The sequence below is a fragment of the Penicillium diatomitis genome (assembly GCF_028827545.1).
Source record: "Penicillium diatomitis strain IBT 30728 chromosome Unknown utg000012l_segment0_segment0, whole genome shotgun sequence".
NCBI lineage: Eukaryota > Fungi > Ascomycota > Eurotiomycetes > Eurotiales > Aspergillaceae > Penicillium > Penicillium diatomitis.
In genome coordinates this window covers 124,219-140,650 of record NW_026623184.1, presented here as the reverse complement: position 1 = coordinate 140,650, position 16,432 = coordinate 124,219, and the positions used below count along the sequence as shown (strand labels likewise).

Sequence of the window (16,432 nt, the reverse complement as noted above, 5' to 3'; positions counted from 1 at the left end):
TGGAAAGGTCTCGGCGTTTCTCAAGCAAGACAAGTCTCATTCGAATGTACCTTGCCAGCTTAGAACTACGAAAAGTCTCAGCTCCAAGACACAAGAGCACAATACATGGATCAAATTCTTTATTCATCACTCCGCTCTGTACGGAGCGGTGTAGAAAACAATCATAACAAATAAACTCGACTTTTTCTAAGCCATACAATCGTCACGTTGATAGTTATTATAAAGGTGGCATAGGGAGAAAGATTGGAAAAAGCATCAAGCTTTCTCCAAGACAAAAGGGGGTGGGAGGGGTATGAGATGGTGCCTCAAGTAGGCGAGCGAAACCACGGCAAAGGAGAATGCAAAGATGCGAAGACCCAGGTTTGATCCCGGAAGACACGAAGGGCAGAAAATACACAATGAAAGAAGTGACGAATTTCCTATTACAGTCTAAGAGGACTGGATTTGGGAAATACGCTGGGTCATGCTGTTCCAACTGTCAGTATCGGTCGCATCCGAGAATTGGAGAGGGGAGAGAATCAGCAACGTACAAGTCAAAGAAGGAGAACTGGCTTGGCTGGTTGCCATACTTGTAGACGAAGCGACTGGCCAGGTGGCTACCAAAGATGGCACGGAGGTAGTTCTCGGGGACCTGAAAAGAAGAGGGAAAAAAAATTGTTAGTTAGGGAATTCCCAGAAAAAGCAACCCAAAACATGACACAAGAGAGATTGGAGATTCCATCCACTTACCCGCTCCAGAATGGTGTCCAGACCAATCTTCTTCAGCAACAGGTTGGGGAGAGCATCACTGAGCACTGAACGGCGAAGGGGAATGTTGTCCCACAATGCCGTCTGCTGCAGTTCTTCGTCCAGCTTGGTGATCGCCACGCTGAGACGGTCACTCAAAACACTGCGCAGCACGCCAGTCTGCTCATGCTCACGCCAGATGGCCTCAAACTCCAGCTCGGCGTTTTCTTTGATGATCGCCTGGACCTGCTTGACATAGGCCTGGTAGAACTCGGGAACGGTGCCATCCTCGGCGACGCACATGTTCTCGACGAATTCCTCGTCGTTGAAGGACAGCGAGGCAAGGACCTCAAGCGAGGAAGACGTCACACCACCCTTGTTGGCAGATGCATCCTTGAACAGGATGCAGCCGGCCTTCTCAAGGCGCAGCTTGCTGTCCTGGGTAATGAAGAGGTTGGCGCCCTCCACAATGTAAGGAATGATAGCCTTGTTGTCCTGGATGAGCTTGCCCACAGTCGACAAGTCAATGGACTCGGGACGACCACCGCACGGAACAAAGACGTCGAATTGCTCGCCCTCGGCATGACGCAAGTGGAAGGTGTTGCGGAAATTCATGCCATTGTGGACCACCTCACCCGAAGGCAGCTTGACATTCTTCTCGTCCACCAGCACGCGATAGCCAGCCGGGGACAACTTGCTCAGATCAAACTCGGAGATCATGACCCGCTTCTTGGCCAGGCGGAGCAGCTCAGCGTGATCCAGTCCGTTGGGGTCGACGAGAACACCCGCACCATCGACGATACCGACATACTTCTCATTGGAGAGCAGGATCTCGTTGGAACCGAGATCGCCGTCGGGCCCACCAGTCTGCAGCTTGCGCATGGTGGAGGGATCGATACCGAGCTTGCGGTAGATACCAAGCACGTACTGACGCACGGAAAGAGTAGTCATGCCGTAGGTGTCGTGGGGAATACCACCCAGCTTGGGGCTCTTTCCAGTGAAGAAGGACTTCCACCAGGGAGCCCCACGAGCACGAGCGTGCTCAGTGGCCCAGTCCACCAACTCGGCAGTGTTCTCGTCGGGACCCATGAAGAGGATCTCGTCCTTGCCGTGCAGGTCCACGATGGGATCCTTGATACCGGGGCTGACCGGCGGCAGCAGCAGGTCCATGATAGAGTCGATGTACTTTTCAAAGGCGACCCGCGCCTTATCCTGGTGATTCACATCAAGCAGAATGACACCCTTGGCTCCACCTTCGGGGATGTCCTTGTTCTTGCGTTGTTGCGTGTTGGCCAGGTTGTAGTTCTCATCGAAGAGCGAGCGGGCATTGATGCTGTACGCCTCCTTGTTTCGAGACTTGACAATACGGATACCACCACGGGCGATATCACGGAAACGCAGGTGGAAACCACGGAACTCGGAGCTGATCACAAGGAACATACCGTACAGCGGCTGAGGATACTCATGCTCGGGCAGGAAGTCGGGCTTCAGGCGGAAGCTGAGCGCGACCTTGGTTGGGGTGAAGAAGTTGGTCTTGAGAACAGAGTTATTGAAGACGCGGAAGGAGTTCATGACCATCTCGTCGTGCTCGTTGGCGGCCGTGTTGCGGATCAACTGCTTGAGCTTCTTGTCATCCAGGACCTCGTCGACCTGCAGACGGAGGTAGCTGAGGGTGGGCAGGAAATCGTCGCCGCGTTCCGTGATCTGAACATAGTGGGTGTTGGCGAAGCCCAGATAGAGCTTGTGAATCAGCTCGGGGTAGCTGTTGATGATCTCAAAGATGTAATCCGCGGTAAAGGTCTCGGTACGCAGACGCTTCTTGATCTTGGAGAGCAATTCAGCATGCACGCTGTTGTTGGAGTCGAGCAGCGCCGACAACGATGTGTACTCGGAGCCGAGACGGTTCAGGAACTGCTGGACAAAGACCCAGGCGCAGTGAGCGTAGATGGTTTCCTGCAGACTGAGGCGACCCGTGGCAAAGTGGTGCTGGAAGCGATTCTGAGGAATACAGTAGAGCAGAGAAGCCTCCTTCATGATCTGGTGGATCGAAGCCTCGATGGGAGGGAACTTGGCCGACTCGGCCACGGCCGAGGGACGCAGGTACAGGGAGATGACGGTGATGCCGTTGGAGAAGTTCTCGAGGTACTTGCGGGAGCTGGTTAGGCGGTAGTAGTGGTACAAGTCCGAGAGGGCACTGAACAGGCCCATGGCGGAGCCCTGGCGGTAGGCAATGACCAGACGCTTCTCGCGGCTGCCTTCGATCTCGAACATCTCAATGACGGGGCCGTGGCGACCGACGGCGGTGCTGATGATCTCCTGGTAGATGGCCTTGGTGTTGGGGGTGGCTTTCTGCAGGAAGCGCTTCTCACCGATGATTTCAATGTTGGTCTCATTGGGGTCGGGGTTGGGGTTGGCGAATTGGCACTTGTAGACAAAGTAGCAGCGCAGCTGCTGGCCCTCGTCACCGGGGAGAGTCGTGGGGGATCGGAAGGTCTCCACACGGTAGCTGTCGGCACCCTTGGAGGTGTTGATGTACTTTTCGTCGATGCGCTGCTCGTAGCGCGGGCCGTTGACGGTTGACACACCAGGCCTACTAGTGTCAATGTAGACGGCGTGGTCCTCAGCTTCCTTATCGAGGCGGATCTCCAGCTGCTTGTCATCGCGGGCATAGGCGGCGACCTTGGCGGCGTAGAGGGAGAGGATCTGGGTCACGATGTTCTCGACGGACTCGGTCTGGAAGTAAGTGTCGTCGATGCCCAACATGTTGTAGAACCAGGTGGTTTCGGAGAGGACGAAATCGCTGGGGAAGAAGCCCTTTTCCTCCAATTGATCCATCACTATGGGGCCGAGGCCACTCTGTTAGTTCAGGGTTCCCCAATGAGACGTCGAGTTCCACCCAAAGTGTATTCTTACACCATCCGGCTGGTGACTGGGTGAGGGAACATTCATACCTTGCTCCATCTGCTTCTGCTTGCCCTCGAATGTCTCAGCAATGTAGCCAGGGTCCTCCTCGGACAGCACACGGTGCGGGGTTCCTGGAGTGCCAGGCGTGCCCGGGGTACCGGGGAGGCCGAGGTGAGTGGGCTGCGGCGATGGTTGCCGCAACGCAGCGCCGGCGACATGATCGAGGTGCTTGTTGTGAGGGAATCGCTGGAACCCGATGGGAGTGCCGGGCCCAGAGCTGCCTTCGCGGCTGCTGAGGCCTGCTGTGGGGCGGGTAGGCAGCGCGATGCCGTTGGTCTCCGTCGGAGTACCGAGAGCAGGAGACGACATGATGTGTTTTTGGTGGTGTAAACGATGAGGGACAAACGGAACGGGGTCGAAGAAAGTCGAGAGAGAGAGACTCTAAGCACGAGGAGAGAAAATCAGGTGCTGGCGAGTCACCAGAGAAACGAATGTCAGTCCCCGCTGTCACAATGACTCGAATCTTCAAGGGTGTAGGTGATTCCCAATGCGCAAGAGAAGAGGGGAGTAAAAGAGTAGTAGGAAGAATAAAAAACGACAGAAATCCTAAGAGGCGAGTGGGTTGACCCAAACAGGAGATTGCAGAAAAAGGTTACGATTGAAGCCAATCGACGCCCGCTTATCACCGGGCAGTCACAGCCGCACCCACCGCAACGTTGACCGGGAAGCACCTGCCCCTCTGCCGGTGATAGCTGGGATGGCAGCGATAAGCCGCGATAGCGGTGATCAGCAGCTACAATTGCAGCATTGACTGCTGTCGCATTCATAGCTATCGCAATTGCAGCTGCAGCTGCAGCTGCTTCTGCTGACCGCGATTCTGGACATGATTGTGGTGCGTTTGGGGGTTTTCCCGCGGGCAGTATTGCGGTCCTGACAATGCCAGATAAGAAGCAAGGGGAGACCATTTCAGAGATAAGGCAGCATTGCGATAGAAGGTTGATCCATCACTTCGCCCACTGGGTGGAGGGGTAGCTTCAAGTTCTTCCTCCAGTCTCCTCACTCTGTATGGTCATCTAGGATGCCCACCAGCAGGAATTGAACAGAGGCATGAACTGAGCGTCCTATCGGCCAGGAAGATTTGCGCAACATGGGAAACGCAAGACGGGTGTGTGATGGAGACAAGTAGCAGTAGTGGTGGTAGTGGTAGTTGACGAAGAAAAAGAATTGAACTTACCGTCGCCATCGACTACAGTCGAGTGTAATTGTTCAAGGAATCTGTAATCACAATGCTGGGATGCAAAATGAAAATGAAAATTTGGAGATCGTGAATATGTCCTAAATCCGGGGTACCATCAGCTACTTAAATAACAGCGCAATTGCGAGACCTTTTTGATGTTCTGCCTCCATTGGTCAGAGAGAAGTATGGACCAGGCCTTGATTTCATCAGATGTGGAATTACGATTTTAGAAAAAAAAAATCATAGAAATGCGTGATTATCACTCTTGGCATTTAATTCATTTTAGGAATTATGATTTTCTGTTTTTGTCGCGATTGCCCTTCTCGATCAGGTCCCATGATGCATGTGACCACTGTCCAGTGTCCAGAGTATATTTCACTCATACTAATGGACACACTGGGTACTGGACACTGACAGGATATACTGAGAGTAACATTCTCCATTGCGCGACTAAACGTCCCCAGCACGTCTCCAACAGGAAGAACCTTCCCACCCCTGGGAACCAGTCATAGCCGATGCTAGGCGGATCTCTTCCAGCAACCAGAAAATCTCCCCGCCCCATGATTAATTATGCTTGCTCTACACTCATTCCACTGACACGGCTTTTGCAGTACACAGTAGTACTTGGAGGAAGTACGTACCAGGGAGTCATTTGCAAGTACCCAAGAGTACTGGCAGAACCTGCTGACTTCAAACCCAACTTCATCGTGGCCGGGTCTCGAAGTCTCGAAGGCCCTTGATCCGCACCCGACTCCACTCCGCCCACGCTCATTCCACCACGCGTCTTCCCCCCTTGGCCAGTTCCAGTTCTAAAAAAGGGCTCAACGGGCCCAACTGGCCCAACTGGCCCAACTGGCTCGGGCGGTGGATGTGAGAAGTTTCCAACATACCAGAACGTGACTAAGAGGACACCGCCAGGCGGCGAGTTCAACCCAGCCCTGACCTCTCGGCGACTCGGTGATTGGTACACCAGACCAGCGTTGAACGGTGCGCCCCTCCTGGTCCCTCCGAGAGGCCCCAGGTCCTCAAGGGCCGCAGCAGACCTCGTGGGGTCACTGGTAGGAGGCGTCTAGGGAGAGGCATTTGTGACGGTAGGAGAGAAGAGCATCGTCGAGCGACGGAGCATGGCAGAAAATCCCGCTGCGTCATGCGGGCGGGACAGAACAAAGTGGGATAGCAGATCCATTGACCACCTGCACCAACAGAGAAGGCGCTGCATTTGGTTTGCGCTCGAAGGAAGAATTGCCTCGCTTGGGGCCTAGAACAAGGTCTAGGAGAGTTTTATACTGTACATTTCAATAGTCATTGTGATACTCTGATAATCATTCTATCACTGATTGAAATAGTGTAGGACTAGGCGCATCATAGAGGCTAGGAGGAACCTGGAGGACACCTTCGAAATAGATACATACATCTCATTCAATTCAATATGATGGGCTATTCTCGAAATTCATTCTCAGCCATACACTCGCCATGCATCCGTATCATTTCACCCAATACGATGGATTAAAATGACCATGCCCTTTTTCATCAGAACTACACTGTCAAGGTACCATCCAATTCCCGAAACGATGACTGGTAGTCATAAATTCCGTCCAGTCCAACCACCTCCAAAAAGCGGTGTTGCCTCTCGCTCTCACAAATAGATCAGGTCAGGAGTCCAAGTCACCAGACCTCAGGCCTTGCGGAGATCGGGTACCGCCTGCCGAGATCCAGAAATAAAGGAACGCCTCAAACCAAAACCACAGCGCTCATCAAAATCACATTCAAGGGTAGAGTGAACTTTACGCGGGGAAAGCATCGAAACGGTGAAGAATCCAAAGTCACAGGACCTGACGCTTTCCGAATCCATCGAAGAAGGGGCTGGCTAATGTGCAGTACCAAGAGCGTGGATCGTGGAAGGCCATTACAATTACAACCGACTCCCGAGTCAGAAGTATACACGTGCACACGGTAGGAATTGACTCACTACCTGAGGTAGTTATGTACTTAGTACTAACTACTAACTCCTGTACAATTGTACATTGCACAATAAGATAACACTCCCTTGGAAGACTTCTCGGGTCTTAGCACTCAAAGATGCGGATGGTGGATACCTCACGCAAAGGAGCGTGAACTCCACCAAAACTTCGATCAGGTCACCTGAGCTGGGCCGCAGGGTGCACTGGCAGGCTGGCAACATTCCACGATCAGGTACCGTCTTGCAGCACGCCGTTTTGAATTCTCGAGAATTTTTGAATAATTGCTATGCATGAGTTACATGAGTCAGTGACTCGATAGCGCTGCAGAATCAATCATTGATGTATATGACGGCCCTATTTTCCATGCTCCAACGCTCCCTAGTCCCTACAAGTCCTATACGAAGAACAACACCAGCATAAGGACCCCAAGCCCCTCCAGACCACTTCAAAAAGACCAAAAACAATTCATCTAGCAAGTCTAGACTCCCTGGAGTCCCTCCTCGAGGTTTCTGTCACAACATGACTTCTTTTTCACTACTCGAATCAATTAATCGCGCATGTCCACGGCGCAATAGCAAACGAAAAGATCAAAGTAGAGTGACCAGATTAAGGAGTCAGGAGAAAGGGGGAAAAAAATAGGAGATCCAAAGGGTCATCCTGACGATTGATTCGATTAGACTTCCGAATCTGAGTCGATCGTCGACTATCGTGGATTGCGATGTGTCATGGCGTCCCCGGCAGATCCTGTTGCAAGACATCATAGTCGGAGTCCCCACGGAGTTGACTGGGGTTGGGGGAGGGTCGGACTACCGAGAGCTGCTCCGTAGGGGGAGGACCTGGCTGGATTTCACGATGTACCTCATACTGGACCTAAATGGGACGTGGATGAATACTGGTGATTCTGGGAAATGAACGCTCGGTGGTCATGCCAATTGGAAGATGTGGTAGATTCTCAATCTGTATGCCTGAGAAGTGACTTTTGAGCTTTGAGCAGGAACAGGCGAATGCGACGCTATGTACCTACCAGCTAGCTACTAAAGTCTTCATCGTTCGATCTTTGATTATCGCCTGGGAATATCATTGCATGTAGTGATATCCCTGTCATGGACAATATTCAAAACAAATAAGCGGGATCATATTTCCATCAGAGGTAGTTCAACGTCTCATACACATGGCACACAGCACACACTAGACAGCGACACATCATCATTTGCTTGCCCCATGTGGCACAACAGCGAAAAGTTCATCCGAAACCTCAACCTCCAAATCCATTACCTTATCGACCCTCCACGCCCCTTCCCGTCCGGGGGATTCTCGCCAACCTCCATCCTCAACGGGAGGCGATCCCGGGGTATGGAGATATGTACCACCGCCTAGGGTTCCCAGTCCACCAGGGTCGAGATCATCCATCTACTGAAAATCCAGCCCATGACAAAAATAAATGGAGCCCCTTCCTGATATGCCCTAGCCTGCATTTGCATTTGCATTTGCATTTCCACTGACATGAATAATCACGCAAGCGACGAAAATTTTCCTCGTCGATTACTCGATCAGGATACTTATAATGTAATAGCCCGCGGCTATGACACAGAGATTCGCACTTCTTACGGGGCAACAAGTAATGGCAACTCTAAAATTTCCATTTGGTTTCTTGGGGTTTGCCTCTTCCCCAGGCCGGGCCGGCTTGGAACCGGAAGACGACCAGAGCGGAGAAATTCGCCAACTTGGCAGACCGAGTCGGTCGGTACCTGGATCGCCGGTTATTGCGGGGTAGAATGATGAATGATGAAAGAGGGGAAAGAATTTTTTTTTCTTCATTTTGTCTGCGACGCAACTACCGGAATCGGTGTCAAATATGTTAAGCAATTTCTTTTGTCTTCAGTCCTAGGCGGATTGTTTTTTCTACTAATCAAGTACACAGTTCACAATGTATATTGAAGCAGCCTCAATCAATTCCCTGACAGAGGCTAGTACTACCTATCCCGGCGTAATATAATAGACTGTACCAGTCTCCAACTGGTGAAGCCATACGCCATCCAGAAAAAAAAAAGAATCGTGGCGCAAGAATCGTCCTTCTTTAACTCGGAACTCGTCGAGTGAACCACGTTTCATCAACACGACGATCGGAAAACGACGCAACGAATCACAAGGCGCAGCGAGACCATCATGGCTCAATCAATTCGTCCACAATAACTCTCAATCTGCAAAGATCGCTCTATAGCATGCGCGACTCAATTACCTTCGTAGTACTACTACCTCGCTGACGTGCAGGTAGGTACTGTCCGCCGATATCCACGCAAGTTCCCCCCAACATTTCGGAATCTTGTTCTCGGCGGGGGCGGATGTACATAGTGGGGCAGGCTCGGCGGGTGCGCGATTGGAAGACGCGGCCGGTTCGGCGTCAGATGAGGTAATTGGAAGTGTGGAACGGTTGGAGACCAATGGAATCATATTGACTTGCGGTAGAGTGTAAACTTATCGAGAGGACAAGGTGAATTTGAGACCTACTATAGGTGTGTACGCCGTAAGGTGCGGAAGGACTGGGCATGCGAAGATAGAATGGGTTATTGAGGTGAGTGAAAAAGACATGAGGAACGCGGTGTCTGAGACATATTGAGAACGACAAAGGAAGCATGTTGATGCAGCGATGCCAGAATCGATTCTCTTCCCTGGGTCGAGCAAGAGTGGCGGCGGGCAAAATGCAAATATGTGCCTTAGGTGTCTGTGAGGCTCAACTCGAGAAACAGATTCAACCGTGGCATTCGCCTCGTGTCTACATCCTAGTCTTTTTCGTACAAATCCAACGTGGGAATGAAAACACTGCGCGGTCTGTGAGATTCATTGCTCCTTGGCTTTGGACTGAAGGAACACCCAGTTGTTCACAACCTGGTATTCCTCCCTTACTTGATCAATGTCAATAATCAGCTACCTAGGTGATCGCTGCCAAGGTTCGGACTGATACGAGGATGACAGCGCAGAGAAGTAGATGGAGAGACCATATTGGCCTGGAAATCATCGGCCAGAGATGTCTCCATGTGTACGATGCATCACCTCAATGAAAGCAAAAACTAGTGGGAGGAAAGGGATATATTGCACGCAGTATCGTGCACGTGGACCCAGAAACTAGAGCTGGGCAGCTCTTTGAGCATGAGACTCCCCATGAGACTTGAAAATCCTACACCATATATCTTGCCGCCACCGATTACCCCTATTTCATTCTATCAAGCATGAGACCGAGGATTCGAAAATCAACTGGTAGTAGTGATGGAGGTCTCGAACAAAGCGGGAAGCATATCGAGATGCGGGGGCGGGTAAAAGCGGGCCTACAGGCCAGGGTACCCCCAAGATGCCCTATATGATCTCTGGTCGACGAGTGACTTAGCGTACATTGAAAGACCTGAACATTCATCGACTGATTAAAAATGACATTCCGTGACCATCAGCCTCCTCTTACACGTTAACTATGTGTTGAAGTTCGTGTCTTGCGGCAGACTACAGGCCTGGCCATAGAACCCGGCGTTCATGCCAAGCCTTGACCTCTTACCCTGGCTACCACGAGGCCACACGTGGAGGCGGGAAGCCCGGCGCAAGCCGACGGTTCCTCGAGTTCAGATGACTTTTGCCGATGCCGAGGGTCTGTGGCGTTGAATACAGTAGGTGGGTTGTTCTGGTCATGTGCAAGGCTGACCTGGGCAATCTCTTAGTGTGGGATTTCCCGTGGATAACCGAGGAGACCTCTATATACCTGAAGTCAGGGATTTTCTGGAGAAGAAGATGTCAGCTAGTGAGGTAGGCACCTACCGAAGCCTACGTTGGCTGGTAATACTTTTAGTGACTTCGTTAATTCCATTCACTTGAAGCCTACGCAGCTTGCTGATCATTCGAGCTAGTGCGATACTCTCAACTCTTTGGTCTGGGATTTTACATGTGTTATACTTCGGTGAATTGGTATGTAGATTCCAACAGCCTTATCTGTAGGATCGAGTATTCGAAACCATTAGATGCCTAGTGGATCGAGAGACTCGAAGACCCGCCCATTCAACAAGCAGAAGAATAGAGGAGAGAACAGCAGGGAGAACAACAAACTACTCAAAACAAATGTTTGATCGTCCGACCTTTGGTCTTTGTCACCACTTTATCATCAGCTTTCAATCCACAAAGTGCCTCCACTCACACCCGTCAGCGAGTTTGCTGTCTTCTGAACACCTTAGGATTGAAACTTTCCTTCCATCTGCTTCATCTTCCTCATCACAATCTCCCTGGAATCAGCCGCTGCTTGGTCGCGAAACCCTTTTGATACCTTGTACCTTGACAGCAACTTTCACTTTCCACACGGCACACCCAGAGCAAACTCAGGCACACATGTCCTTTTTGGAAGTGCTCGTACCATTGTCTGTATATTGAGGTAGGTATCATGGGAGACAGCATGGGTAGATCCCGAGAGGAACTGTAAGTATAACGCCCTTGAGGCTGAAGGCTCGTAGTAATCAAGTTCATCCATATTGTGATCGGTATCGTGGGTGTTGGGAGTTGACTCCTGTATGTGCAGCATCACAGTATGAGAGAGGGATGAGTGTGATGTTGACTAGCTAGGAAAGATTCTATCTAGGCTACGGACTGCGGTGAGACGGCAGTATTATATGCCATATGGACAGTGGGCTTGTTCGAATTCTATTAAGATTGATGAGGCTACTTCGGTCTGAGCCGTGTAAACTTAGATACCGCTTGACCGTGTAAAACATGCCAGGAACAGCCTTACCGGCTCTATTCTCCAAGGCCATTCTCAGCTCACCGTATCTATACTGAATCTGACAATAATCATTCGTACGCCAATCAAAGCCCAGGCCGGTGACCCTAGTTATCGTCATTATCACTCATGGATCTCTACTACGAGGGTTACGCATCTAACTTGTATACTCAGATTCGCCAACTGACTAACCATCTCAACCGAATTCGGAGCTCTTCGGATCTCATGCCTATTCATCACAGGGTTCCGGCGGCGTGACTTAGCGCCGTTCTGTAAGTTGGATATGAACGTTGTAACTTTTTTTCATCTCTTTCTTCACGATATTATATCCCGGATGGATAATTCGCTACGCCTTCATGTCGATCCTAAAGGGTGGCTTGCAGTGGAAGTAATTTGATCTTTATATTTTGCAGTTTATCACCTCAGTACTACAATTCCATACGAAGACGCAAAAGAAGGCTTTTTGTGTGGACCCTGCTCGAAGGCTCGTTCAGGCAGTAAAGCACTCCCCCGTCGATGCTCATCTGGTATTCTGGTAGGCCAGAGTTTACTTACTAGACGCTATCTGGGTTGAAGTAGATGAGTCTGTGTGAAAACTTGAATATTTGAAGTTCTTGTAAAGTACAAGGACCGAAGTACTTCCGAGGGCCTGCTAAGAAAGAAGAACATTCTCTAGGTCCCATCGTATAGACGCCGACTACGTGGACTATAGTACGTTCCTTCCCTTTTACCCTCTGTCCACGACTACATTCGAAACTCTGACTCCCTCTCGTATTTTGGGATACTTGGAATTTTCATGTCTGTAGCTTGGTCGAGCTCGAGCAAATTGGTATTGCATTGTGAGAGACTTGAAGCTGACGGATGATCAAATTTTTCGTTATGATAGTCGTTCTACTCATGCCCATAAATTTTGTGAAGGGTGTTTAGTATCCAAGTCGGATTGAGATAATGTTAACTGGTCCGGCTATTTGGATTTGAGTATCGAATAGGTTCTTGCTTCCCCTGATACATTTGCATCAGAGAGCTCTTCAGGATGAAAGGCGATTCAATCAAGAAGGCCATTGGATGTTGGGGTACAGGGTTCAATTCTCATAGAGAAAATGACAAGTTGATGGATAACTCTGACCGTAGACTGACCATTCTTGGCTGGCTCATTTGCTTCAAAATAATTATTTGGTTAATTTTGGCAGCTGATGGAACCTCCAATCCGAAGGTCTCCCTCAAATCATACTTGGCTATGAGTTTTAGCAGTGAATTAAAGAGAAAAGCCATATGATGTTCGTGGAAACATGAACAGTTGCGCGCCTCCAATCCTGATGAAAGATTGCTCATGCCTTGTTCGATCTCCGAGTAGTCATCTAACATAGTAAGAGCTCCCCTTCCTGCTTGTGGGGCTTTTCTCTTTCCCTAGTCCTCTGTGTATAGCCCAAAAGCACTTACAAACGAACGTGATTTTTCGAAGGTCTGCAACATGCCCAACCTCGAGAGACTACTGCTGATGGCAAGCCAGAAAGAGAAGCTGAAGCAAGAAAGAGCCTTGACTCTCTACTAAAACGGGAAATCTATGGGCGCTAGCCATATGAAGCTAGAAACGGAAGCTTCCAGGAAGGAAGGAAAGCGTCTGGAGGGAAAATCCCAACAACTGCATCAGGACTAAGTATCAAGACGATGCATTGAAAAGATCTATTTAAAGTCCATCTTCAGAAGTTCTTCAAAGTGTCGGTAGAGCTAGGATATGGCCAACTCAAGAAATCGTGCGATGTATTTTTCTCTCGAGACTGCAGTCTCCCGTTCTGACGGGATGAGAAGGGTCGTCGAAAGGTCTCATTGCCTTCCAATACTGACGCTAGAATGTTTGAGAACAAGTTTCGAACGGGATGGTAGGAACATGGACCTAAACGCGGCAGCAGCTGCCTCAACTTGCGATTTGGGGAAGTGGTGCTCAGGGGACCACTAGTGCTTATGTAGTAATTACTGACCAAGTCTGAAGCTGGATTTGAATTCGTATATAGAATTCATGGAGTTTCCTTCTTGATGACAACGTAGCTTTCTTTGAGCGTGGATGTCATCAATGATTCATCTGACCCGGAGAGAAACAATGTAGTTGGTGTTCGTCATAGTCGCGATAACAGGGTCTTACGTCTCAGGAGCCAGAATTAACCCCGGATTTGGTCCTGAAACAAGTACATACCGTATTGTACCACAACCAAATTACCAACAACCCCCAGACATCTCCGGGTTCTCCGCCTCAATGGTTCTGGATCTAGAAGACCTTCCCCGGACGCCCTAGAAGCCAGAGAAGCTTCAAGGCGGCCCCTGAAACAGTAGGCCTGCAACATCCGAACCTCCTTCCTTCTCGAAGGCTGGAAGCCTCATTCTTATCCACAAACGCGCTAGTCGAGTAGGTCCGCCTCACTTCAGGATCCACCCCCTTGATCTTGGGGCGATTCATCCGGGCGGGCGTTTTTAGGCGCCCATGAATACGACTGTAAAAGTGGGAGTGTAGAGTGCAGAGTCAGACACTTCCGCACGTCATTCAAACACGAATGCAGACGAGGTCGAGCTGTTGCAGACATTGAATGACGCTTCCTGTCTTCTACCTGAAAGTCTTCGCTCGTTAGTGCTGAGTAGACATACGGAGCGAGGGTGATAGGCGAAAGGAGCGATAGATCGAATGGATCGAGTGTGAGAACCCCTTCTTGACGCGTCAGACAACTTGTTTGCGCTAACAGTACAGTAGTATTGACTCCTTGAGTATTCGGCTTTTGATGGATATCTTGTCTACAGCCCGATCCGGTATCTTGTCTTGTGCCCTATGTTTCATCAGACCGCTTTATGATTGGAGAAGGTATATACCTCCTTTGCACCATCGCCCGACTCTTTTTTTCAATGTGAGACTCTCAGGGGATAATCATACACGTCACCGATGGCCGATGAGCTATCGACGTCAACTGTCATGGAGACTCATTCCGCATGCCCCGAGTCCATGTTTGACAGGTCGTCGACCAGTTCAGCACTGTAGCATCTTTCGCTTGGATGGACACCTGTATTTTCGATTTATCCAATCGATAAATAGCCGATCGAGCGGGATGTGCCTCCACTTGAGCACTGCTCTTGTTGGGTTTGTCTGTGTAGATTGCTCGGCATACTGTAAATACTGCAGTACACCTTGCTGTTTTGATTCGCGGCGATCAGGGTGTTTTATTGGCTCCTATCAGTGGCAAATGAACATGTCATCAAGCGTAGTATTCGGTACCTCATGGACTCGGGTTTTCTTTGGTTCTCCACCTGGACTGGGCCAAAAGATCGTCAGGGCAGTGAGGCGTTCTGGATGAAGGGATCAACCCTCCTTTGCGCTAGAAGCAGGGTCGGTCGCCCTTCCGAGGCTTCGCCAGAGCATGGAGAGTCTATTTTTCCAAGAAGAACGACTGTCCTTCAGTGAGTTTACCGTCTGTCATGGTCAGTCTCGAAGAAGTTGCTCTGTGTGATCTTGTTGACATAGCATGAAAATGGGGAAATCTCCAAACTTATATCCTATGGCATGTATGGCTGGTTCATGTCCAAATGACTTTCCGGAGCTGAAAGAGCAACAACGTGTCCTGCATCTTGATCTCGGTCGCCAATAATGACTAGTGGAAGATTTATGGCTGGCGGGATTCCTTTTACCCCGGAGCCACAGCAACTTCAGTGGTAACTCTCTTCCCCATATGTTGATCCAGATTACAGGCTCGAATCCCCGGCATTTACCCCAGCATGGAAGGAGGCCTGGGGCAGGACTCCACAACGGAAATTCCTTCCCACTTCCCCGGACACTCTCCGGAGTACAGGACTAGCTTTTGAAGACGCCCTCGCGCTGATTTCGGTCTGATCAAGTGAGCTACTAGCCTTACGATCCTCGTGTTGTGTATGCTTATCCTCCCAATTGGTCGATCTGAAAGGGATAGTTTGTTCGATCCGACCGGGCGATTTATCCGTGTCGCTCAAGAGTCAAACAGAAAAGGGTAGCTCATAGCTACGGGGCGTCTACATGGAGTCGCATCCCCGGGGTTTCTTTCGGGATGGAAATTATATCTGTTCTAGTTTCCCCAGACTCTCCTTCCCTTCCTTACCTTGTTCATTCCCTCTTGTCAATTGATTTCCATCCTCTTTTCAACAGCTCCATCATTCGTAACAACAAGCAACTTGCTCATCACATCGACCTCTGATCTCATTCCAGATCACACCCACATGACCTCACTGGACGAAAGCTACCGAAACTTACCTGACACAAATCTCACTCGTCGCTAACGCCGAGAGTCACTCACTTCCAACTCAGCTCGTTCATTCGCTAGCATCGGGACCTGGCCCTTGCTCTCTTCTTCACACACACCGTGTCACCGCACATCATCCAGTATCCAACGACTTTCAAACACATCTCGCCTCATTTCTGACCGCCTCTTTTGGTCAGCACTTGGCAAGCACTCTCGCCTTCATGTGAGTACGGCAGAGCTTCTCCCTGTTTTTGCTCATGATGATCTTCTTTACATCATCTTCTCTTGCCACATGCGGCAACATCCGAGAGCTCCCTTCTGACTTTCGGGCGGGTTCCAAAAAAAGCTCTTGTGATTATCTATCACACAACCCCAACCTAGAGCTTTGACTGACACATGAGATTAAGCAATCGAACTGCCCCCCAACTTTTGATTTGAAGCGTTGCCCGAAGATCGCGCACTCGCTCGTGGACCGACACCAGCATCCGGCGCCAATCTTACACACGATACACTTGCAAGTGTGCGCTTCATAAAACGTGCCGAGGCTGTGAACCCGCTGTACCACCCCGATCTCTCGCCCACCACTCTCTCTACCTACCCATACAAA

At 50.2% G+C, this 16,432-nt stretch overlaps 1 protein-coding gene across 1 annotated transcript; it reads right to left on the bottom strand.

The window, feature by feature from the left end:
* Positions 1–429: 429 nt before the first annotated feature.
* N7539_008059 (glutamate dehydrogenase (NAD(+))) lies at positions 430–3,999 on the bottom strand (the record flags this gene model as incomplete). Its single annotated transcript, XM_056937659.1, has 4 exons — positions 430–466; positions 531–631; positions 730–3,582; positions 3,640–3,999. 4 exons carry the CDS (start codon positions 3,997–3,999, stop codon positions 430–432), a joined length of 3,351 nt encoding a protein of 1,116 aa, XP_056786751.1.
* Positions 4,000–16,432: the final 12,433 nt, after the last annotated feature.